Below are 23,455 nucleotides of genomic sequence, written 5' to 3'. Positions count from 1 at the left end.
GCTGAAACAACATAGGTTACTGATAAGGAAGCACCAAGGTCACACTGTAGACGTGTCCTGGTTAGTGGGTTGTGTGAAGTCTGTCTCTGGAAACAGATGACTTTCTGGAAGAAATGGTGTCGAGCTAAGGTTTTGGTGACTGGGGCAGATGTAGCGATAGACTGCCAGCCAGAGCAGCAGCACATACCAAAAGCAGGGGTGTCATGGTATCGTCCCATTTTGACTCCCTTGACCTTGAACTGGAAACAGAAGGGTAGATTCATTTGAGCTCAATAAACTAAACCCCAGCCCTGATGTCCTCTCTAATATCCTCAGCTGCACGACCTCAGGGAACAGTTTAGAGTTGAGAGCCCACCCAGGCTGCCCTCTAAGAGACGTGGCATGGTTGAAGCTGCTGCTGTCAGAGGACAGGCCAGCATTACATAGTCACCTTAAAGGAGGTCATTTCTCAATCCTTATAAGGCTTCTGGTGGTTAGAACTAAAAACCCAGGATGGGTTCCCATTTCTAAGTCTTTAATAAGAAATAATCCATCTGATTTAATTATAATGCTTAAATATGTGAAAGTGGTAGTTGCTGATCATTTTAAGTAGTGATGTGTTAGATAAGAGAGCTCTGTCTGTTAAGACATCAGATCCTGATGCTGAAGAGCATGTAGTGTGGTCATTTTGACCTGGTTGCTAGAAGCAACCAAACCATGCCTTTCTAGGCTGACCAGGTGAATGAAGGTGTCCCTATCCCGATTTAGCATAAACACCTGATGCCTGTTGGAGGCCTAATAGTGTTTCTGGTATCATGGAGAACATAAAAAGATCTTGGCTTAGTGTTCGCCTGTACACAGGGCTAAAATCCACCAGGTATTAGAGACACGGGGAGATGTTAGATATTGGCCGTTACCAGGTAGGTTGTGATAAAATTCCCTGAGGAAAATGTATGGGCAAGAAGTAGTATGGATTTATCTGCACGGGTGTGGCCAGGGTCTTCTGGAACTTCTGCCCTACAGAGAAGGAAGAACAAGAGGATGTGTGGGAGCCATGTCCTGAAAAGCAGGCAGGTTCCATTTGTCATCTGTCACACAGGCTGAGGTGCCAGCTAGGGAGCACCCTTTCTACTTCAGTTAGGGCTGTGCAGGCATTTGAAGAATAATGATTTTTCTATTAGAAATGTAAATGGTTGCTTTCATCCATCCTAACCCAACTTTACATCCTTCTAATTCAAAATCTCACACCAAATCTCCTCTAATGCACGGACTGCCATCAAAGAGGACCTTTTTTGCAGTTGTTTTTAAGTGACTTTTAGAGATTTTGTTATATGCCCAGATATTTTAATTAGCATTTCTGTGAGCAGAGCTACTGATGAAAATCAGCATAGAACAATTAGAATGTCTACAAGGCCACCAAAGTGGGTCTCTTTAAATAGAGAGTCTCTTCTTTTCTCGTCTTTGTTTATTAAGTTTAACAATTAGCACCCTCGTATTTACTGAGGCCTAGTTGAAATTAATATATTACCTTTAAACACAGTATTAAGCCCAAAAGTTGTTCAGCTAGGTCTTGGTTTAATGTAGTATAGAAAGACCGATAGACGGACAGATACACTTGCATGTGTACATGCACACACACATAGATATATTCATATACAAAAACTGATGCAAGTAAAATAGCATTATAGGAGGAGAAGGACTGTGTTTCAGGTCAGCAGGGTTAAGGACCCCAAGCAACCTCTAAAGATTCAAAACAATAGCATTCAGCATGGAATCTACTTTTTTATCGTCCTTGCTGGCCCTTCAGGATGAAGAAAAGACACTGTCCAGTTCTGGCGGTAGTTTGCTAGCAGGAGAATTAGGAGTAAAGGTACTGACGCCTGAGGGGTGGGTCATGAATTAGTAATTGCTATGTGGCGGATGAGCCCGTCAGAAGAGTTGAAAATGAGGAAGTTGCCTCGCAGAGCGCTATCAATCACTCAGTGACCATAACTTCCAGTAATTAGTGTATTTTATGGGCCTTTGCTTCAGTGGCTCGAAAGCACATATGCTGCAGTCACAGCTAAACTTTGCCGGAGTAATATTCCAGGATGATTTATCCTCCTGCTGCACTGGGATCTAACCCTATATTAGGTGAAGATTGTGAACTAAGCTGCAATAAAGTGTAAGTTTAGGTACAGTTTGCCCAGGTTGAGACCTCAATGTATCATGCTTTTGAGTGTTCACGGTCGGCCACAGCAAGCAATCATTTCTAACAGTCTAACAAATAAAGCAATTAAAGGGCCGGCATTAGGATATTGTGTTTGTGAATTACTGTTGCCCTGTTCCCATTTAGACATCCACTGTAATAAGCCCATTTCTAATTAGAAAAACAGCAACGCTGTATTAGAATCATTTATTTGTAATGCTGTCTTTCCTCCATGATTACTGGTAATCTGGGGTAGACTGCAAGACCTTCTGAGTGATGGAGAAGTGCTTGATTTATCCTTTTGTGCTACTGTGTTTGGGCTCCTTAAGTTACAATAAATCTACTCAGGGTCTGTGGAGTCTGGCGAAGATGAGGATTTCCTTTAGAAATGTTGGCACGTGTTAAGGAGCGAGCCTGGTGGGAACCTCCCAGTTAGGCTCTTTCTACACAAAGAGGAAAAAAAATGTTATTTACCAGCTCTCAGGGGCACTTGGCACTCTTCGTGCAGGCATAATGAGTTATTTGCTGAGGTTCACCCAGTGCACCGGAAGTCTCCGGGGCCTTCGCAGACAGGGTGCTCTGCCGTTGCCAAAACATCTGTAGAGCCCAGCATTCTAATAATTTAACAAGCTTTGCCACCAACTTACAGTATGACCTTGGGCAAATTAATTAAGCTTCTGGTGCCTCCATTGGGCCATAATTCTGTTTGTGTTAAAGAAATCCTTGGAGTTTGTAGGAAAGCATTATGTCAAGATAAGTATAAATTGACTAAGGAAAGAGACAGCCTCAGCTCTGCTGTATTCTCTGCAGATGAGATCCCCTACACGGCTTCTAATGATCTGTTCTTGAGCTTTCCTGAGATGGATGCCAGTGAGGAGCTAATCTCAGGAAGCATAGATGGGAAGGGGTAGAGTGACACCTTCATTACATTTATTATCCCATATTTAATTTCCAATGCATTATCACATCATATGAGTTAAACAGTAATAGTAAAAACAAACTAATTGTCTTTAATTAAAGTGAATTAGGTTTTGATTTCAATATATTTGATGTAGTGAGAAGTGAGGATGCAGAGGGTCCCAGAGGTTATTAGGGCAGGTTTCTGTGGGGCCTGACGGTGTTGGTAATAACGCTCCTCCTCGTGGTCCTAGACGCGAGCAGATACGCCGTTTAATCAGTCTCTGTTACTCGCACTTATGCCCCTCCACAGGGGTCGCAGATTCCACAAGTTAGCAGCTAATGGCCTTATACATTAAAAATTGAAGCTTCCCTCACTCCAAGGCCTTGCAAGGCTTTGTTCTTAAGCCCTAGACACTTTGGAGTGCAGCTGCAAACTATAGGCAGAAGATTAAATTAATTTGTAACTCTTTTTTTTTTTTTTTTTTTTTTGGTCCTGCATTGCTAAATCCTCCACATTTAATTGAAACCCTACTTCAAGACGCTTTGTGTTGCCGCCACCGCCGCCACCGCCACGTCTTTGTTGTCAGTTTAACCCCGGAAGCTCTTTAACACTGGCAAATTGCTGTTATAGCCTTCGGATTGTCTTGAAACCATTTCGTAAGCGGACAGTGAAATTGATATGTGGGAAGAAAAGTCAAATCGTAGGGTAGATTTTGAGGTGTTTAATATTTATCGTGGGTCTTCTCCAGCATAGTTTGAGGTGATTTAAGCTCCTTCTCTAGGCCTGAGCAAATTGGTATTGGGATGAAACCTCACCTGGGGAATTCTATGTCATTCAGTAGTTAAGTCTATTTTTTTTTTTTAAGTTTCCCTGTGTCTGAATGCACCAAGTGGCTGTCGAGTTTCTATGAAATGGAGGCTTAACTGCAGCACACACTCTAAATGCAAAATCCTTAGATGGAAGTTTAATTGTGTAAAATGCACACAAAGTAATTAAGAACAAATTTTAAAACATTTCAGACTATAAAGTCTCCTTTCAGCTATATTGAAAACGCTTATTTTCAATTTGTAGTTATGCCAAGAAACATAGGATATGTCTAAATTGAGATTTTTTTTTTAACCGAGTGCTTTTTAGTGCAAGTGTAAACGTAGAACCTGTCCCATTGCATTACTGTTGGCCTGAGCTGGTGACCTGATCCGAGTGTGCCTCCACTGCTTCGGCTGCATTGCCTTTCCTTCCTGTGCAGTTCCACGGCGGTAGCTACTCCAATGTCATGCTGTTACTCTGTTTTCTACCCTGACTTTCTGTTAAAATACAAAAGGGTTCTCTATCTGTCTATCTATCTATCTATCTGTCTGTCTGTCTATCTATCTATCTATCTATCTGTCATCTATCTATCTATCTATCTATCTATCTATCTATCTATCTGTCTGTCTATCTATCTATGTGTATATGTGTGTGTGTGTGTGTGTCCACACAGAGGCCCAAATATATTTATTGTTTACAGTATAAAGCCCAAGGTATTTCAGTGCTGCTACCTCAAGAACAATCCTAGGTTGTGGTTAGTCAAGTCAAAGGTCACGAGATGACTCTGAGGAACGTTTGTAGCTTCACAGTTAAATGTTAGTGGTTCCTGTTATTTCAGTGTGTTCCCAACTTGGGACCATGTCCACAGCCTCCTTTTCCTGCCCTTTACAAGAAATGTCCCATAACCCCTGCTGAGCAGTTTGTGGACTCCTAAGTATTTGGAATTATAATGCACTTGTTTATTTAACATTAAAAAGAATCCTTGCCCCGCCTCCTGCCCACCTCCACCCCAGCCACCAAACAGTAAACCTGTTTCAGGTCCTGTGTAGACTCCGCCATTCTCCTCTTGGGAATGAAAGGACGAGAGACTGTGGGTGGATTGCTGGCATGTCTTCATTTTTCAGTGCACTTTTTTAAACCACTGGACTTGAGCTGCCCATATTTAAATGCTTCCCTGTAAAGATGACAGAGCGGGTGGAGAGTCCTATTGGCTGAGCCCTAATCTGTTTGCTTTGTTGCAATCTTTCTTTCCACCCCCCCTTCACTTCAACTGTTAACCTATTTATAAATCTAAATCTACACACAGAGGTCACTGGTTGGCTGAACTTAAACCATTTTACTCAGTAAATTTAATTAAGAAAATACAGTGCAACTCATAAGCAAATGAGTTTTTTCCTAGTTTTAAACCAAACCACCCTCTTGAGTGCTGATTGCCTTGCCCGACCCCTGGTGATACAGAAACAGGCAAAATTAAAAAGGACATTAAAGCTTCATTAAATCTGAAACACATTTAGTACAGTGACATATCTGCAGGCCATTTCAGAGAAGATTACATACTCTCTTTTGTAAGTTTCCTAATTTATAATACCTTGACAATCAAAACTGGGGAAATGCAAGGTGATTAATAGGCCAGTAGGCTAAGAGACACGGACCAGGCCAGGCCCAGCCATCTGACTGCTCACAGCATACGTGCTCCCTCCCCCGGAAGGAGTCAGTGTTTGTTTTGACTTTTGTGAAGAAGTTCTTCGTGCAGCCATGTGTGCTCAGAGTGCACTTTCTCCTTCCACCTGATAGCCTGATGAAGGGGTTCTGGGCCTCACTTTGTGTTCCTCTCCACTTGGTCATGAGACAGGGGTTGGTGAGTGCACAGCTCTGGGGCCCCATTAGACTGAAGAATAAGGACACATATGGAAGGCAGAGTCCTCTGAAGGGGCCTTCAAACAACTGCCTTCAATGCAGCCCAGTTACACTCTGCCTGAGCTCGATAGTGTAGAGCTGGGACCCTTAAGTCTCCTGCCATAGCAGCCCAGTGATGACTCTCCATAAAAGAAGAAGTGACCATCCTGTACCAAGGGCAAGGGACCCTTCTGTGTCATGTAAATCCAGAGTTCACATCTGCAAGATGCCAGGTAGGACTGAGGTCCCAATGGATAGATGTCAGGGAAACATAAAGTTAAACCCAAGAATGCCACTTGCCCCAGGTCAGCCACTGCTGCTTGTTCCTAAGCAGACTGAGCAAAGGGGCCACCACCAGCCTGCCACACCAAGTCTTCTCTGGTCTCCTGCATAGCTTTTATACATTAGTAAGTATATAGATTTTTAAGATATAAATTTAAGGTATCATTATTTCATTTGGTGGATTTCCTTAATCTTTTCACATACAAATGAGAAAACATAGAAATGAGACACAGGAAAGAGGATGGATGCTCACCTAAATCAGATGAATGAGACCAGCCATCCTTGCTTCCCTGTCCCAGTTATGCCAGAGGGGCAGGTGCATGCATGCACACGCTCCTGTCTGCTGGACACCAGCTGTAGGCCGATGATGACTGGCAAGTCAGAGGCCTGTGTTAAGATGAGAGAAATTCAATTCTCACATTATCCTGCTCTTGCTACTTAAGCCTTTTTCTTATTTTATTTGTCTATTTGTTTTGGGGGAGGACCTCACTATGTGGCCCAGGCTGATGTTGAAGTCAGGATCCTACCACCATAGTTTTCCAGAGTGCTGAGATTACAAACACTACCACACCTGTCTCGTTTCTTGATTCTTTAAAGTGCAAGAACCAAGAGTGACACTGTGGGTCTCTTAGCTCTTGATAGTATGTGTGGTAGGCACATTGCTTCTGCCAATCAGTCATGTGGGCAGAAATCTTCCATGGTCCCCAATGATGTGTTCAACACATACTCACATGTAAGGAATTAAGCCAGAATGTTATGGGTGTGTTATAACAGATATCAGGCTCTTAGCCATTTTAGATGAGAGATCCTTCTTTTGCTGTCTCTTTACCCCAGATGAAATTCATACTCCACAGATCATTGTGATAATAGGTGACAACTTTGGGTCACTCCTCACTGCCTGTCGGGTCATTACAGAAGGGTACACCCACCACAACAGATCACAGTGACTCCTGAGTCAGTGTGCACACTCTCATTGACAATCACTGTATTTTTCAACTCTGATATGAACCTCCAGCTTGTGTTGGGCAAGAGCTGAGTGGGGCAGTATAACAGCATTTAGACAGCAGCCAGAATCACACAAAACCCTGGACTGATTTAGGTGAGCATCCATCCTCTTTCCTGTGTCTCATTTATATGTTTTCTCATTTGTATGTGAAAAGATTATGGAAATCCACCAAATGGAATAATGATACCTTAAATTTATATCTTAAAAATCTATATACTTACTAATGTATATAAGCTATGAGTACAAAGTGGCACTTAATTAGATACTCCAACACACACAGTACACACATGTGCACACACAAATATCCAAATGAGTGTTGACCTTTTCAAAGGAGTCTGCCATCCAAAGTCATATGGCTCATCCCTATTACATTACTGTTCAAACTGCCTTTAGAATTTTAAAAACCTCAACAGCCCAGTCTGTCTTTAGTGAGTGATCTTTGTAGGTATTTGGGGTTTGAATATACATGGGCTATTTGGGCATCATGCTACACAGAAGTCACATGATCACCAAGCTAAGGGGTATCTTTTAAAATCCAAGTGTTGATTAGTTCTCATAAAGTGAGAAAGGTATTCTTTTGTTTCATGAAATGATTCTAAACACCATTTTAAAAGAGGAGTTTGGGAAGTGTTTGAGCAACATCAGTGTCTTTGAAACAAGTATGCAGCTATCAAGCTGTCAGAAGGTTGTGCAGTGTGCTGGGAAGAACACTGGACTAGAAGCAGGTTTGGGGGACAGCCCCTAGATTTCTCTTGACTAACCGAGTGAGAACCCCTTGAGGGACTCTAGGATTTGTATCTTCTCTCTAGGTCCATGTGCTCAGAGGCATTTTTGCTTCCTGGAGGTTACACTTGTACTTTGTAGGCAGTTACAGGTGTATATGGAAGGTTCAGAACCGAGAGTGGGCCACACTGGGAAGCTGCTTAGTTTCTTCCTTGTTTCCTTTAAATAGGTAATGGTCAGCCGGATGTGGGGTGCACACCTTTAATCCTAGCACTTGGGAGGTAGAGGCAGGAGGATCTGTGATTTGAGGCCACCCTGCTCTACAGAGTGAGTTCTAGGACAGGACTGTGTACAAAGACCCTGTCTCAATAAACAGATAAATGTAAATAAGTTGTGGTTTATTTGTTCAGTCTGATCTTATTACGTTATATCAAGCCTATACTTGTCCAAGTCACTTAGTTTTTACATGTGAGTTAACAAAAGTGGCTAGCCCAGAAACAAAGAGCAGTATACAATCAAACTAGGCACGGGGGATGGGGGACTAACTCTGCCAGGTTCAGATGGAGGCCTCTAGGACCACCCTCACAGCCTTGCATGGCCAGTTCCGTGCCAGTAGGACCTGGAACTGACAGGGAAGCGTGAAGCAGGAAGTGGATGAGAAGGATAGCGCAGGTTCCCACGTCATAATCTAGCCCACTCCCGCTTCCTACAACCCCTCCTTCAGACCTGTAGCCGAAAACCACAGAGCTGTGCTCTAGAACCAACTAGACGTTCCCATCTTACATGTGTACATCTCTGTCTCAAAGAAACTGTCACACACACATGCATGTGAATAATGCCCCCAGCGTTGAGAATTCACCCAAGAGAAAGTATGTGGGATAATGTTCAATTCTTGAAATTAGGATATTTTTATCAGAGATAAAATATTGTCTATTAAAGAGGTCCATTCTAAATACAGTTTATAATGTAATTACAGCAATAATTTAGTTCGTGCATTAGCATTGTGGATGTTTTTTTATTTGCTAGATGCAATTCTGAAATGTAGTTCTTGTCTGTCTTAAGGAGATCTGCCCTGCATGCAAATCTATAACTAGACAAATATTATTTCCTTTCCCAGCTTGCTCTTGGGAGGTTTCCATATCCTCAGGTAAGATTGTTCATTACTACCATTTGCCACTGTGACATTTGCCACTGTGACATTCATTCCTATGTATGAAGGTGCAGGAAGCGATTGTGAACATTTGAGCCACATACAAATAAATCTGTCCTGTTAAAATGAAAAGTAGTATCTTAAAGCAATCATTAGAAGTCTCTATTGGCTTTTTATTTAAAAACAAACAAACAAACAAAAAACTCTAGACTTTTTTCCCTTGTTAGAGGTTGACTGAGACCATCATGCCCCTCTTTGTATGACATTCGAGGTGTCCCTTGGCGCACCCTTTTCTTCATACTTTCTAAGAGCATTTTGGATTCAGTTAAAATTATTTGAGTTAAAAGATGAAAACAAAGGGTGAAAATATCTGATGTGGGTCATTGTCTTTACCAGGTACACAGGCCCCCAGTTTCATGTGTGTATGATTTTGAACATAGTACACCTTTTCGATTTTCTTCCTTCCTATTCACAAATAGTTTGTTACCAAGTATTGAAAATCCTAAAATTTTATAATTTCTTCACAATTTTCACTGGAGAAGGATGCTAGCAGTTAAGATATAAAGCTATTTTGTGGCTTGAAAATGATTCCCTGCTGTTGGGGGGCAGTAAGCGCAATGTCCAGAGGGATGAAAAATGAGCGGCTGACGGGTCTCTTCTGGTTGATGTGTGCTGTTTTTCTGGCATCTTGGTCTGAACAGGCCAAAGTGCCTGGAGGCATGTCTGATTTAAAGGTGGTGTTGGTCTCTGCTCTTTAAGCATCTATTAACTTGCTATTATTATGCAAATAAGTGTTGTATTACACATACTAATTTATGCATGGTTAGATTATGCAGATGCATCACAAACATGGTTATTGAATAATAGGAGGGGGCGCCTTCTCCCTAACCATCTTTAGAGCGGTTCTCAGCATATTCTCCCAGTGCCCGAGTGGACTTAAAGAGCCTCTACTCACTGAAATGTCTCTTTTGAAGCCCTCTTCCTTCACGGTTAAAAGTCATCGGATAAGTAGAAACGACCCGAGCTGTTAGATTTGAGGTGTTAGTCTCGCTTTCCAGTGGGAAAGTCTCTTTGCTTAAGCATCATCTTTTTCCTTTAAAGAGAAAACCTAGAATGCAGCCACTTGGCACACACTAGCACGACGTAGTGAGATTTCGACGTCTACAGTCACGCCACTCAGCTCTTTAGGTAGCCCATCAGATTAAAGTCACATTGTCAAGATTTATAGTCATTTGAATATTTATCTTGTTAAGCCTCTTAAGTCTGTCGGTAATTTGTAAACAGTTCAATGTTTGACTAATTCATGTAATCCTGTAAAACTGTGAAAATGAACATGAGGCCCTTCATGACCTAACTCTTAAAATAGTCCTGATAACACTTCCAAGCCATCTGGTAAAGATTGAGGGCCAGCAAGATGGCTTGCCATGTAAACCTGATGCCCTGAGTATGATCCCTGGGGCCCAAAGTGGGTGGTGGAGAAAACTGACTCCCACAAGTGACCTCTGACCTCCACACATGTGCCTCCCCCATAATAGATAAAATATTTTTTTAAATTTCGAAAATTGAAATTGTAGCCAGATCCTTAAGGTCCCTAATAATATTCAGAGTAAGTAAGCAGTGACATTGGCTGAGTGAGAAGTCTGCAGTGTGGTTGTCGTTGTGTGACCTTGAGCCCTTGAAAGCCACAGTCAGATTTGGAACAGGCAGGTGTTGCTTCACTGAATGACCAAGCACCCCTGTACTTGATGAGTTGAGTGGAAGGTAGAAAATTCTAACAGGCTGAACTCCCTAACTAGCCAAAGGGCTGTATAGGGAGGGGTTGTTCCTTGAAACATCGTAGAATGCTATCACCAAAATGATGCTTTTACTTCAGATAAAAGCAGCCTTGATGGATCAGGTCCTTCCCAGGTCTTTCATCAGAAGTTGGGGTGATTCACTACTGACAATCAGTAATGACTTTCAGTGTGATTCACATCTACTGTACAGGCTTTGTGTTCTCGATGAAAGGTTGGGGAAAGATCCTTTGTAAATGCCTTCCAGGGGCTGGAGAGATGGCTCAGCATTTAAGAGCACTTGCTACTCTTCTAGAGGAGCAGGGTTTGGTTCCCAGCACCCATGTTGGGCAGCTCAGAACTGCCTGTAACTCCAGCTCCCGGGGATCCAGTGCCGTCTCCTGGCCTCTGCAGGCGCCTGCTTGCATGTGGTGCACATAAACTCACACAGACACACACATACATAGAAAAACCAGTCAATCAGTGTCTCCCCTGCTCCTTTCTCCTTCCCTCATATGGGACAGGTAAAGGCAAATGTATGTTCCTGAGGTGTTGCAGAGACTGAATCATGAGAGCACACCTTCACCTTGTCCCATGCTGCCACACTTGAACTCCTGTGTGCTGTGAGACAGCTTTCCTGTGTCACATAAGCAGTCACCATTGCTGACTGCTGAACTGTGACTGATTTGCTAACATTAACTCTCAAGTAGTGTGGGTAGGAGTGAGTCATAGACTCTGGAGTTGAAAAGCATTGTGAGCATCATCCAGTCAAACCATACCATGGTATCTACAAAGCAGATGGCCCTGCCTTTGACCATCTTGAGTGACTGAAAGCTCAAACATTACCCAGCAGTCCTCTGTCCACCACACTGAAGACTCTGGCATCCTGAGTATGGTCCTGGAACACTCAAGTTGTGTCCTTTTGAATCCCTCCATCCCTTGCCTGGGGTTAGTACCAGAGAATTGCTGTTCTGAACCCAAAGTCAAATCAAGGCCCCACACTGGTGCCCTCTTCCTTAGCGGTCAGTTGAGAACACAGAGGTGAGTCAGAAGTTGCATCAAAAGAATCAGCTCGACCACCAAGTCTCCAGTCCTTCACTCTTGCTTTGTACGTTTCCTGAGCCCTTGTCTTCCTCATCCCTGAGAGAACAATCCTGGTATCTGCCTTCTCTTTCTGATGTGAGAGGGTATGCTGCTCAGATGAAATGATGGATAAAAGCCACTTAGGAAAGTACAAAGAGGCACCAGTGCCACTGTGGCCCCCAGTGCAGGCTGTAGCTCGAAACAGCCTTTGCCTCATAAGCACCTTTAACCCCACTGGAGCCCAGGGCAAAGCTGGAAGGGGCAGCAAGCTTCCAGACTTCCAGCCCAGCCCCAGTGTTGCTGACAACATCTTTAGCAGTCCCTCTTCCAGTTGGTGACAGGGTGTATCGGGTGGGGGTGCAGATGAGGGAGGAGGGCTTGGACATGATAGAGTCAGTGGCCAGGGACAGTGTAAGTGAAAAGGCTGGATTTCTTAGAGATCCTCCTTCTGTGTGAATGTCATTGTTTTGTGTAGTCGGGTGTTTGCTGTTTGGAAACACTTGCAGGGTTTCCTTTAAGCCTTGGAGCAGCCACAGGCTCCTGGGGATACAGTCTGGCTTCTAAGAAGAAGGGTTAGGGGCCTCCATTACAGCAGTTTTCATTATTGCCGCTGTTAGGAAAACAGTGGTGGGTTGGAGATGTGATCCAGTTGGTGGAGTGCTGGCCTAACTTGTCCCAGTATCTGGGAGGTGGAGACAGGAGGCTGAGATTCCAGAACGTCATTGGCCATGTAGCCAGTTTGAGGCCAGCCTGGGATACAGGAGACTGTCTCTTACAAAAAACAATGGAATGGGGTCTTGAAGTCACCCAGCACCTTCCCTACCCAGATCTCCTGAGCACTTTTTATGACTGGTCCCAGGTCCTACATCCCACCCCAGGGAACTATTATTTCTAGCCTCCCAGTGAACAGGCCACACACCTCATCTTAAAAAGGACTAGGGGTAGTAAGTCTAGGACTTGGAGGCATTTAAACTCAGTGACTAGCTGTTTCATGTCACCTCAGCTTGGTGGCTGTTCATAGCTCTTCCCCCCCTCCTCCCCGTCCCAGACAGTTCACCAAGCCCTCCTCTCATTCAGCTTCCCTGCCAGAGGGTACAGGGAGAATGAGCATCATGGGCTGTGCTGATGTAGATGACAAGGCTATTCTCTAGAGCCCTTTTGCTTTTCTTGTTATGTGTTTAGTAGAGTGACAGGGGGATGCAGATGGCCTCGGAGCCCTCACCAAACCCAGTGCCCTGAAATTCTAGGGGCCTGTAGAGAGTATTCCATAATGAGATAGCGAGTATTTGCTTTTTGAAACATCTTACAAAGCTAATTCCATTGAAGAATTCAGCTTTGATGGTGATCTGGAAAGATCTGTAGGTCTAGACAACAAGGACTGGAGCATATATAGTTGGTCATGTAGATCCAAAGTCAGTTGACTTAAAAAAACATGGCAATAGGCAATGGTTTGTTTAATGACACCATAATTTGGGATAAATGAAAATGATTGCCCACTAAACATTGTCATCCTTCATTCAAACTTTACGGTGAGGCCCTGCATTTGGACAGTGGTAAATCCATTAGGGAGACCTCTCAGGAGCCAGCCCCACTAGGGCACCAAGGGACTTGGTAGGCAGGATGCCTCAGGAGAGTAAAGCTAACACAGATACAAATGTGTTTAAAGTACTTTTGCATATATAAAAATATTGTTCTTGTTTTGGCTACAATTCCTGATCTTGGCTAATAAATTACATCAAAATGACCCCGAGTTAAAAAGGGGGGGTGGGGAGGATCTGAGCAAATAGTGCCCCTGGTATTGTAAAGCTTTGAATGTTTTCACACCCCATTAATTTATTACTTCTCTTTCTTCATCTTTAAATTTCATTTTTTTTTTCAAAAATTCCGACTCCCCGCTGCTGCAGTGATTTCCATCTTGTTGTTAATTTCCCCTGCTCCATATGGAGCTCCAGACATTTCACCTGGAGGCTGTACTAGATTTTGCTGTAGTGATCCTACTTCCGGAGGCCAAAACTGTCATTTAGGGTTCCTGGTGCATCTGTCGGCGCCAGGCTTTTCACTGGCATGGGAGAGTGTGAATAACAAATTGGATGCACCTGAGATTCGGATGATTAGTGTGCGCTGTGAATCTCTGAGACTTGTAAGCTGCTCACGCTGGGGGAGGGGCGGAGGGCCTGAGCTGAGGGTGGGTGGGTCTGTGCCCACACCTTGCGTTTGGGGCTTGGCAGGCGGCTGCAGACGTTGTCGGCAGCCCTGATGCAGAGATAGTAACATATATTTCATCGTGCCTTGTCATTGATTAGAAAAGAGCCTTTAATTTCATTTCACCCCATGTTGTGATTAATTTGCATTCTTTGTCAGAAGTTAATGGAGTTTTTTATGGTTCACTCTGAAATCCTTGAAGACATCAGACTTGATCTGATGTTTATACAACCGCCAGCGGAATTTTTTCCTGTGATTGATGGCAAGCTTGATGTTATTCCAAACGGCTTTTTAAGCTGTTTTTAAGAATTATTTGAATAAAATGCAAGCAAGATATTGTTGTAACGATCAAGATTATCTGTTAAAAATCTGTTTCAAATAAAGAAGATGATAAGTAGGAAAAGGGATCAAAAAGAGAAAAGGGCGGTGAGTGGAGGCATTATTTATTAGAAATATGTAAGAATGGCATCAAACTATTGCAATGAAGAGATCACTTTTATTGAAATTTTTTTGTCATCTGACTAAATATTATAAGTCTAAGTTTAAAAAGAACATCTAATCTTTGGGATTATGAGCCTCATTATCAACTGGTCAGTTCTTGTGTATTCTGCCAGCTTTGGCCACCAGTGTGCATACAGAGATTTGCTGCTCCAAACTGGAGGAGACGGGACTGTCACAGCTGTTAGCCAGCAAAGTAGTGATGTATTTCTAGTCCCAATCCAAGAGGAATTCTTCAACCCCAATATGAGTTGCACATAAGTAGATTATAGACAGTCTTTAGTGAAAGAAGGCATTCCTAAGTATATCACCACTGACCTTCCCACAGACAGTATAGAAATGGAAATATCCCGAGTTACAGCTAGGATGCCCAACTTCTTGTGGGTAGGAGCCCTGTGTGTGTTCACCCCATGCATGACCTGTTAAGGTACAAGAGGAGCTGTTGGTGGCATTTGAGTCCAAGCCCCCTGCTACTAACCTAGGAAATGTGTTCTGCACATGCTTTTAGATTAGTAGGGCCATTTGTTTGATTTGGGGACCTTACCTTGCTTCAGCAGATTCTGGCTTCTCTGTGAATGCTGCTCATGAGACCTACTCATAGAGCAGAAGGCTGCTTATGTGGGTGCCTGCATTGCAAACAGATTAATTTATTTGCTGTACCTAGAAGTTTGCTAAATAATTGGGTGGTCTTAATTGAAGTTACTGCTTTCTGATCCTTGTATTAATGTGATCTAAGGTCCTTTTTATTATATGTAATCTATATTATTGACCAAATCTGCCCTGTTTTCATATCAATGGAAGCAGCTTGTCAAGGAGAAATATTTTAACTTGTTTTAAGAATCTGCTGTTTGGGTGCGTCAGGTTTTCTCCTTTCTCCCCCTGTCAGTGGACAGACTGGCTTTTTAATCTTTTGTTTGTTTTGTACTAGTAAATGTCTCCTTGGACAGAGTATTGCTTTATAGCAGAGTGGAGAGCCTGTGTCCTTAGCTGTTTAAAACGCTAAGCACTCTGCAGATGCTGATGTCAGAATACTAGTGGGGTTTTCTTCTGGGTTTATGAGACTGGGTCTTTCTGTGTAGCCCTGGCAGACCTAACACTCACTGTGTAGCACAGGCTGGCTCAAGCTCCTGCTTCAGCCTAACACTCACTGTGTAGCACAGGCTGGCTCAAGCTCCTGCTTCAGCCTCCCAACTGGTGTAATTAAGGCCTGCACCACCATGCCCAACTAAAATACTAGAGTATTCTACATTTAAGTGTGTGTGTGTGTGTGTCTGTCTGTGTGTGTGTGTGTGTGTGTGTGTGTGTGTGTGTTAAAAGCCTTTCACTGGTATATTGTTACTAATGCCAACATTGATCATTTAATATTCTTATGGTCTATATTTAGACCATAGATTCATTATCTTATTTATGTATCCTGCTTCCTAACTGTGATCATACCTAGAACTGCAAATATCTAAAAAGTTTGTCTTCTTTAAACAAATGTTTTTGGAATCATCCTTGGTCAGATAGACTTTTTGAAGTTCATAGCATCAAGGATTTAAGGGAACTGTAAGTATCTGTTGTTTTGAATTAAGTCTCTTACAAAAAAAATTTGGGTAGTCCCCAAAATTATCAATGTTTCCCTTTAACTGATAAAAACTAGGTATATACAATTTATTACTTAAACAGATTTCTGCCAGCATTTATTTTTATTCATTATCCTCACCAATCAGATATAATTACTTAAAATATACCAATAACCCAAGCCATAGAATCAGATGGATGCTCCATAAAATGCAGAGGTAAACCTGAAGTGATGGGAGATATTCATTTGTACACTTAGCTTCATCCTGGGATATTCTTAAATTGCCAAAGCCAAGTTCTCCCCGCCGTCTCCTTGAAGTCTCAAACTCAGACATACCCAGAGATATCACTTTATCTCCTTCTCTCCTAAAGGAGATGAGTCCTAGTCTGTCTTTAAAATAGAGACCTGGGGCCCCCCTGTTCTGCACATTGAGGAAAGTGCTTCCTGTGCACACAGGAAGGCCTGAACCCAGTCCCCAAAACCCAGATCAAGAGCAAGGTGTGGTGGCTTGCACTTCAAATCCCAGCACTGGGGAAGCAGAGACAGACAGCATAGGTTCACTGGCCAGCCAGCATAGCCTGCCTGGCAGACTCCAGACCAGCAAGGCAGGGGAGATGGGGCTGGTGAGCTGACTGAACAGTTCAAAGCTCTGGCTGATCTTAAAAAGGGCCTGAGTCCAAGTCCCAGCACCTCCATGGTGACTCACACCCATCTATAACTCCAGTTTAATGGGATCCAATCCCTCCTTCTGACCTCCATGGGCACCAAGCATGCATGTGACTCATATACACAAAATAAAAATAAAATAAATAAATCTTTTCTAAAATGTATTTAAGAGAGAGAAGAACGGGGAAAGGAAAGAAACCGTGTGTGGCTCCTAAGGAATGGCGCCTGAGATTGCCCACCGGCTTACAGACACATGCACATGCACCCTACACATGAACACACACACAAAGCAGAGATGGAAGAGAAATTGTCCCTGTCCCCAGGGTCTCAGAAACTTAGAAAGGTGGTGCTTTCCCATCACAGTTATTACTGTAGTTGAGGTAGGTTACTTAGCCAGCCAGGTGAAGGGTGGCTATTTAAAAAAACAAGCAAACAAACAAACAAAAAACCTGAATGGTTAAGGCTATAGCTCGGTGGTAGAGCACTTGCCTAGCTTGAGAAGGCCCTAGGTTTGATCCCAAATAAGTAAACAAACAAACAAATAAATAAAAATGCCAATTCCAGGTTGGTCTGGTTCTGTAGCATCATCCAAACTATCTATGATGTTCATCCCAGTTCAGTCAGATGTTTATCTGTCACTGAGCACCTACCCAGTGCCTGACACTTTGCAGAATTGAAGCAGAGGAAGCCAGTTCCAATAGAAAGAAAAGCGTAGAACAAAGTACAGCTCCTATAAAAGGAGCCTTCAGGAGCTGAGGCACTGGCCTCAGAAAGGAGCATGATTAGCTTACTTTAAGAAGCCAAGACAGATCCGGAAAGATGACTCAATTAAGAGCTCATACTTCTCTTCCAAAGGACCAGGGTTCAGTTCCCAACACCCATATCAGATGGTTCCCAATTGCCTGCATTTGCTCACATTCCAGCTCCAGGGATTCCAAAGCCTCTGGCCTCTATACATAGTTAAAAAGTAAATAAATCATTTAGTCTGGAAAGATGGCTCCGCTATTAAGAGTGTGTACTGCTCTTGCAGAGGACCTAACTTTGGATCCCAGAATCCACATCAGACATTTCACAACCACCTGGAATTCCAGCTCCACTGGGATCCTATAATTCTAGCCTCTGCAGGCACATGCACATATTTTTATTTGTTTTTATTATTTATTTGTTTGTTTGTTTTTGAGACACAAGTCTCTCTATGTGACCTTGGCTGGCCTGGACCTCATTATATAGGCCAGGCTGGGTTTGAACTCACAGAGATCTGCCTAACTGCCTCCCAAGTGCTAGGATTAAAAGCATGCACAGGGCCTGTATACACATAATTTTTAAAATAAAGGGAAGTGATATTTCTTTAAAAGAAGCCAAGAATGCTTCCTAGAGTAGAAGATGCTTGAGCTGCGGCAAAGAGACTAGAAGGATGGTGAAGGTCCACTCTAAGTACTCAAGTCAAGGGAGGTACGTTCACCAAGAGCCCCAGGTCTGAACATGGGGTGTGTAGAGCCTCCTTCCAGTAGTCTGAAGGGTGTTATTGTGGCTGCTCTCATTTCCCTGTTGAGCATCCCCTGGGTTAACTGTAACTGAGGCTGAAGGGAGAAAGAAAGGGGTCAGAGGAGCAGAAGGAAGAAGGAGTCTATCAAGATGTAGCTGACCCTGTAACAGACTGGATGCAGAAGCTGGGCTCCAGGATGTCATGAGTCTCTTTGAGCCTGTCTGAGGTTGGAAGGATTTGCATTTCTAGATCTCTGCCCTGAAGGTAGTTGCCACATGCCTGAAAGCTTCTCCCCAACTTGTATGAATTTGACCTGACACATTCCAGGACAATTTCTAGGCAACTGGGAAGGAATTACCACCATTAAATGAGCCAAGGCTAAGAAGGCACTTTAAGAAGTATAAGGTGGTTAACAAGAGCAAGGCAGTGGTGGTATTATTTATATTTCCAGAAAGTACTTCAGGGATTTGCTTATGTAGCTCTGAAAATCTATGACTGTGTCTCCTGCCAGGTTAGACTGAAATGAATTACTTCTCTGACCCACCAGAGCCTTCCTGTCCAGTCCTTCTCTTTTGAGTTACAATTTATCACTCACAGTCGTAATACACAGAATTATATATAGAATCTAGTCATTTTTAGTCCAGTAACTGGGACTATGATTCTTTCACAGTTTTTTAAATAATCAGCCTAGAAATAAGATTGAGATGTAAAGCAATGACCTTGATGCCCCACTCTGGCTCCCAGTTGGTGACTTTGCCATCTTGTCACCCTCTTAGACTCCAGAGATTTCTGTTCTTGCCCCTTGGTGTTATTGGTAGTTGTTTCCACCTCAAGAAATTGTAGAGTTTCAGATACAAGAAGACCTTCTCTAGCTTTTATTTGGCAGAGGAGGGAATGAGAGCCATGGCCATTAAGTGACTTGCAGGGTTTCTGTCTCCCATTCCCAGTTCAGTGGCTTCTTCTATCTAGAGGAGAGTGGGGACAGGAGGTATGATGAGGCACCCAGAGGTTTTGATCCCAAATAGCCATTCTTATCTTACACATCCAGCCACTCAAGTTCTGCCTCCAACTGGTGTATCTACAGAGGTGGAAATTACTGTCCCAGGATGCTCCCTGCCTACCAGGTAATTGCTGACTGGATACGGATCCCTGGGAGGAAAGTAGTCTCAGCAGCAACAGAAACAAAGATATCAACTTTTACTGCTCATCACCATTCCACATTGAGAACTTGGGGTAGATTTGGAGCTAGGAGCTCATTGGCATCCAAGTTAAAAGGGGGCAGACCTGGCCAAGCTTTGTTTGAACACAGATTGCTTTTAAATGTTTAACAGTTCTGGATTAATGCCTGGGGTGTTGGGGAATCTTCTTCAACTACAGTGTTAATGATCCTAAGAACTGAACCCTCTTTAGTGCCAATAAAACAGACAAGTTCTTTGAACAATCAACAAGTCTCTAACGGAGCAAAGAACTGATGCAGATTAGGACTGGGGGTGCCGAAACACAGCCAGGAGCAGAGGGGTCCCGGACACAACTGGGAGCCAAGACAGGAAGCATTTATATACAGAGCCAAGCTCTTCGGGATTGTGGGAAAACAGGGCAACCTATTGGAATCAAGTATGGACTCGATAAGGCTGTACCTCACTGTCTGCACTAGTGACATCAGGCAGTAGAAAGGCCTGACGAGGGAAGTTGTGGGTCTCCAGGCACAGGGAGGAAAGACAGAAGTGAATGATAAAGCTTGTTTTTAATTCTGAGCAGAAATGGGTTGTCACAGTGCCCTGTGAGCCTGAGGACACCTTCTCCAGTTTGGTAAAATGCCATAAGCAAAACTAAGTTTCTGGCCAGAGGCCTTCCTTTATCCCCTGCTCTGGACAGTTCTGCGCCTCCTCATTAGCTAGAGACTCCTGGGCAGAGAGAGCCAGAGGCCACAAATGATACCTACCACCCCAGGTGACAGTGTATATCACCGTTGGTATGTGACTTCAACCCAAGCACAGGCGAGGCTCTCCTGGTTTCTGGGCCTGGCATCTCTTCTTAGCTCTCTGACTTTCCTCCTTAGGCCTCAGTCTCCTCCTCTGGAAGGTGCCCATAGTCTCCTGGGAAGACAGTGTATAGAGCAGATGGGGTGCCACCCAGACCTAGACATGTGAGTGCTTTCAGGGATGCTGGAGCAGTTCTCCTGGGTATGCACGCCAGTTCTCTAAAGGAATTGGATAAAACTGAGCATGCTTTCTAGCCTCTCACTGTCCCCCTTGAAATTGACTGAAAAGAGTGAACTGGAACTCCAAAACAAGAGTCGAACAGAGTTCAATTTCTTCTAGATCTGTGACTGCTTTGCTCCACATGTATTTTGAACTTCATTTGCCAAAGCAACAAGGAACACGTGGGTTGAAAGATGTGCATGAGCTAGTCCAGATCCTCTCTGTCCTCATCCCACATGACCACGTAGGGCTATTGTTGAAGCCATCTCAGGAGCTCAGCAAGCCAAACAATGATGTCAGATGTGTAAGGCTCTTTAAATACGGTGATATGTGGTACCTAGAGCCTAGGTTGAGGAAACAAGCTTTCCTGAGATGCCTAAAAACAAAACCAGGGCAGGATGAGGTAGAAGAAAATACCTTAGAAATCTATGGGACCCTGGGAAAAAGCAGCAAAACCGGGAAGCTGTGGGTTTTTTGTTTTTTAAGACTTGTTTATATTATGTGTATGGATGTGCGTTTATTCCCCATGTGCATGCCTGGTGGCTGAGGAGGTCAGAAGAGGGTGTCAGGTCCATGGAGCTGAAGTTACAGACAGTTGTGAGCCACCTTGTGAGTGCTGGGAACCAAACCTGGCTCTCGTGCAAGAGCAACAATGCTCTTCACTACTGGGCCAGCTCTCCAGCCCTAGGTAGCTGTGTTTGTCCCAATATTGAGTGACATTTAGAGGAAAGACAAGCTCTGTGCTTCAGTCTTAGCTCCGGCTAGTTTCAGGGAACTTTAATAAGTCATTCGCCTTTGGAGACCAGCAATTGTGTCTCGCCTGCCTTTTGGGTTCTAGAGTCACTTATAGTTCGGGCATAGAGGACTACTTGGTAAATATAACTAAAAGGGATTATTTACCTCAATTTACTGACTTACGAATTGTCAAAACCAGTTTTGCGTCTAGAAAGAGCCAAGAACTAAACTCAAATCCCAAGGCTCCCTGGTCTTGGTTTTGTCTTCTCTCTTTAGGACAAGTCCTTCTGAGAGACATGATCGTTTTCTCTAGAGAAGATGAGTGTTGGTCCTTCAGGAGAGTCCAGATGGGACAAAGGATGGAGGGGATGGACAGGAAGCAGTAAACTCCCCTCTGCCAGATGAATCCAGACAGTAGGAGGTTTCAAAGATCAGAAAGGAGCGGTAGCTAAGCAGGGTTCAAAACCCTCCATGTTCTTTCAGGCCCCGGAAGTCTGTGCCGCTGCAGGGCTGGCAAGCCTCCTCTCAGCCAAACAAAAGGCTCATGCAGTCTGTTTGTCCTGAGGAAGAGGCACGAGAAGCAGCGTCTTCAGACCTGTCCAGGGCCCCTGACCAGTTAAACTGTCCTCATTGCTGTGTCTGTATGAGACATGGCAGAGACAGCAGTGCTGCTTTTTCTTTATTTTCTCTTGGTTGAGCCGACTGTGGGATTGTGGCTACCAAAAACCCTTTTAGGCACTTTTGCCTCCGTGAGTTTTTGCTGCAGGATCCAGAACACGGTGAGCTAAGCCAGTCAAGGCAAAGAGAGTATGTGTTCAGGGGCTGGTACCCTGTTTTATTGGGACTTTTGATGGTCTCCGCTTCACCCAGCGTTTTAGTCTCTGCCTGCAGTCAACTGCAGTCTAAACTAGGAAGCGGAAAATTGCGAACATTGTCCTCAGTTTCCAACAGCGTACCGCTGTGAATGGCCTGATGGAACTCCGTGCCACCCTAGTTTGTAACGTTCTGGGTATGAATATTCCCTTTTTGCAGTGCGTCCGTGTTGTCTGTACTGCCCATCTGCCAATCACTTAGCAAGTGTCTCGGTCATCAGCTCAACTGTCAGGTGCCACAATGCTGCACTCAGGTAACACTTGTTCTTCTCAGTAAGAGTCCCAAAGCACAAGAGGAGAGACAGTGGCAATTCTGTGCCTAAAACAAGCCCTTTAAGGGAAAGATGAAAGCTTACTGGGGGTGTATGTACACGGTAAAGACGGGTAGGGATGGGTAGGGTTTCATGCTTCCACTGCGGGTCCTGAAACATAGCCAGACGGATGAGAGGGGCTATCATACATATGCACACATTGGAGGAAGCTGACCACGAGTGACAGGATGTGAAATCAGAGCTGGTCCTTCAGGCAGCTTTTTAAAAAACCAACTCAAAGTCAACTTAGTCACAGAGGAATTCACTGAGTGAAAAGCCTGGGCTTCCTGATTTGGGGAAAGGCAGATCTGGCCAGTGACTTTTGGCTCACTCTTGTCTTGTTTGAGACAAGGTTTCTGTATTAGCCTTGGCTTGCCGGGAACTCTCTATGTAGACTGGCTGGCCTCTGAGATTCAAAGTGTGCACCACCACATCTAGCTCTTAGCCCAATTCCTAAACCAGCAGTGACTGCTTGGGCTCTCGGAGTAACCTGCTTCTGCTGGACAAGCAACTCGGCTTCCCCATCAGCACCTGAAGGCTGTTTAACTCCCTGAGCCCAGGGGATGAACGTGCTCTTAATAATTCAGGCCTGAGCTCCGTGCTCCATCTGCTACTTCACATGGAGTCATCTTGACATAAGCAAAAGGGCTGTGAGGGCGGAGCATGTGGCCGGAGTGCCATTACTGTGGAGGGGGAAGGGTAAAGGGCATCGAGAGCTGCGGCTGATCCTGGGGAGGAAAGTCCCTGGGCTTATTCAGCACAGAAGATATTGAAGACATGGCACCTGTCTCCAAATATATAAGGAACTGACATCAGTTCCATTCACCACAGCTCAGGGGTCCCGGGCTGATCTTTAAGATGTATTTGGCCTTGAAAATGAACTTTCTAACAGGCTTCTGTGCTGATAGACTTCAGAAAATGTAGTGAGCCTTCCTAAAACTCTGTAAATTGTAAACAGGAAATGTGACAAGCGCCAGCCCCACAGCGACACAGTAGGGATTCTCTGTGTGTCCAGGGAGAGTGGCATTATGACAGGAAGCAGTGTGGCTACGGTGGGCAGATGAAATCTACTTTCTGCATAAAGGTTAAAACTACAGAGACATTTGCTGTGGTTGAGAGTGGTGAATCTAACT

The 23,455-nt window shown here is 44.0% G+C and overlaps 1 protein-coding gene across 2 annotated transcripts in view; it reads left to right on the top strand.

Moving 5' to 3' along the window:
* The window catches only part of Map2k5 (mitogen-activated protein kinase kinase 5), a 238,473-nt gene that overhangs the window by 150,720 nt on the left and 64,298 nt on the right, over positions 1-23,455 (top strand). The window contains exon 17 of one of the 2 annotated variants that reach the window (XM_059268066.1): positions 8,900-8,929. The exons of the other annotated variant lie outside the window; for it this stretch is intronic. Coding sequence (XP_059124049.1) covers positions 8,900-8,929 — 30 coding nt within the window. The remainder of the gene's footprint in view (positions 1-8,899; positions 8,930-23,455) is intronic. 2 annotated transcript variants of the gene reach the window in all.

Source organism: Peromyscus eremicus, chromosome 7 (assembly GCF_949786415.1).
Source record: "Peromyscus eremicus chromosome 7, PerEre_H2_v1, whole genome shotgun sequence".
Taxonomy (NCBI): Eukaryota; Metazoa; Chordata; class Mammalia; order Rodentia; family Cricetidae; genus Peromyscus; species Peromyscus eremicus.
This window is presented reverse-complemented; position numbering and strand designations above follow the sequence as displayed.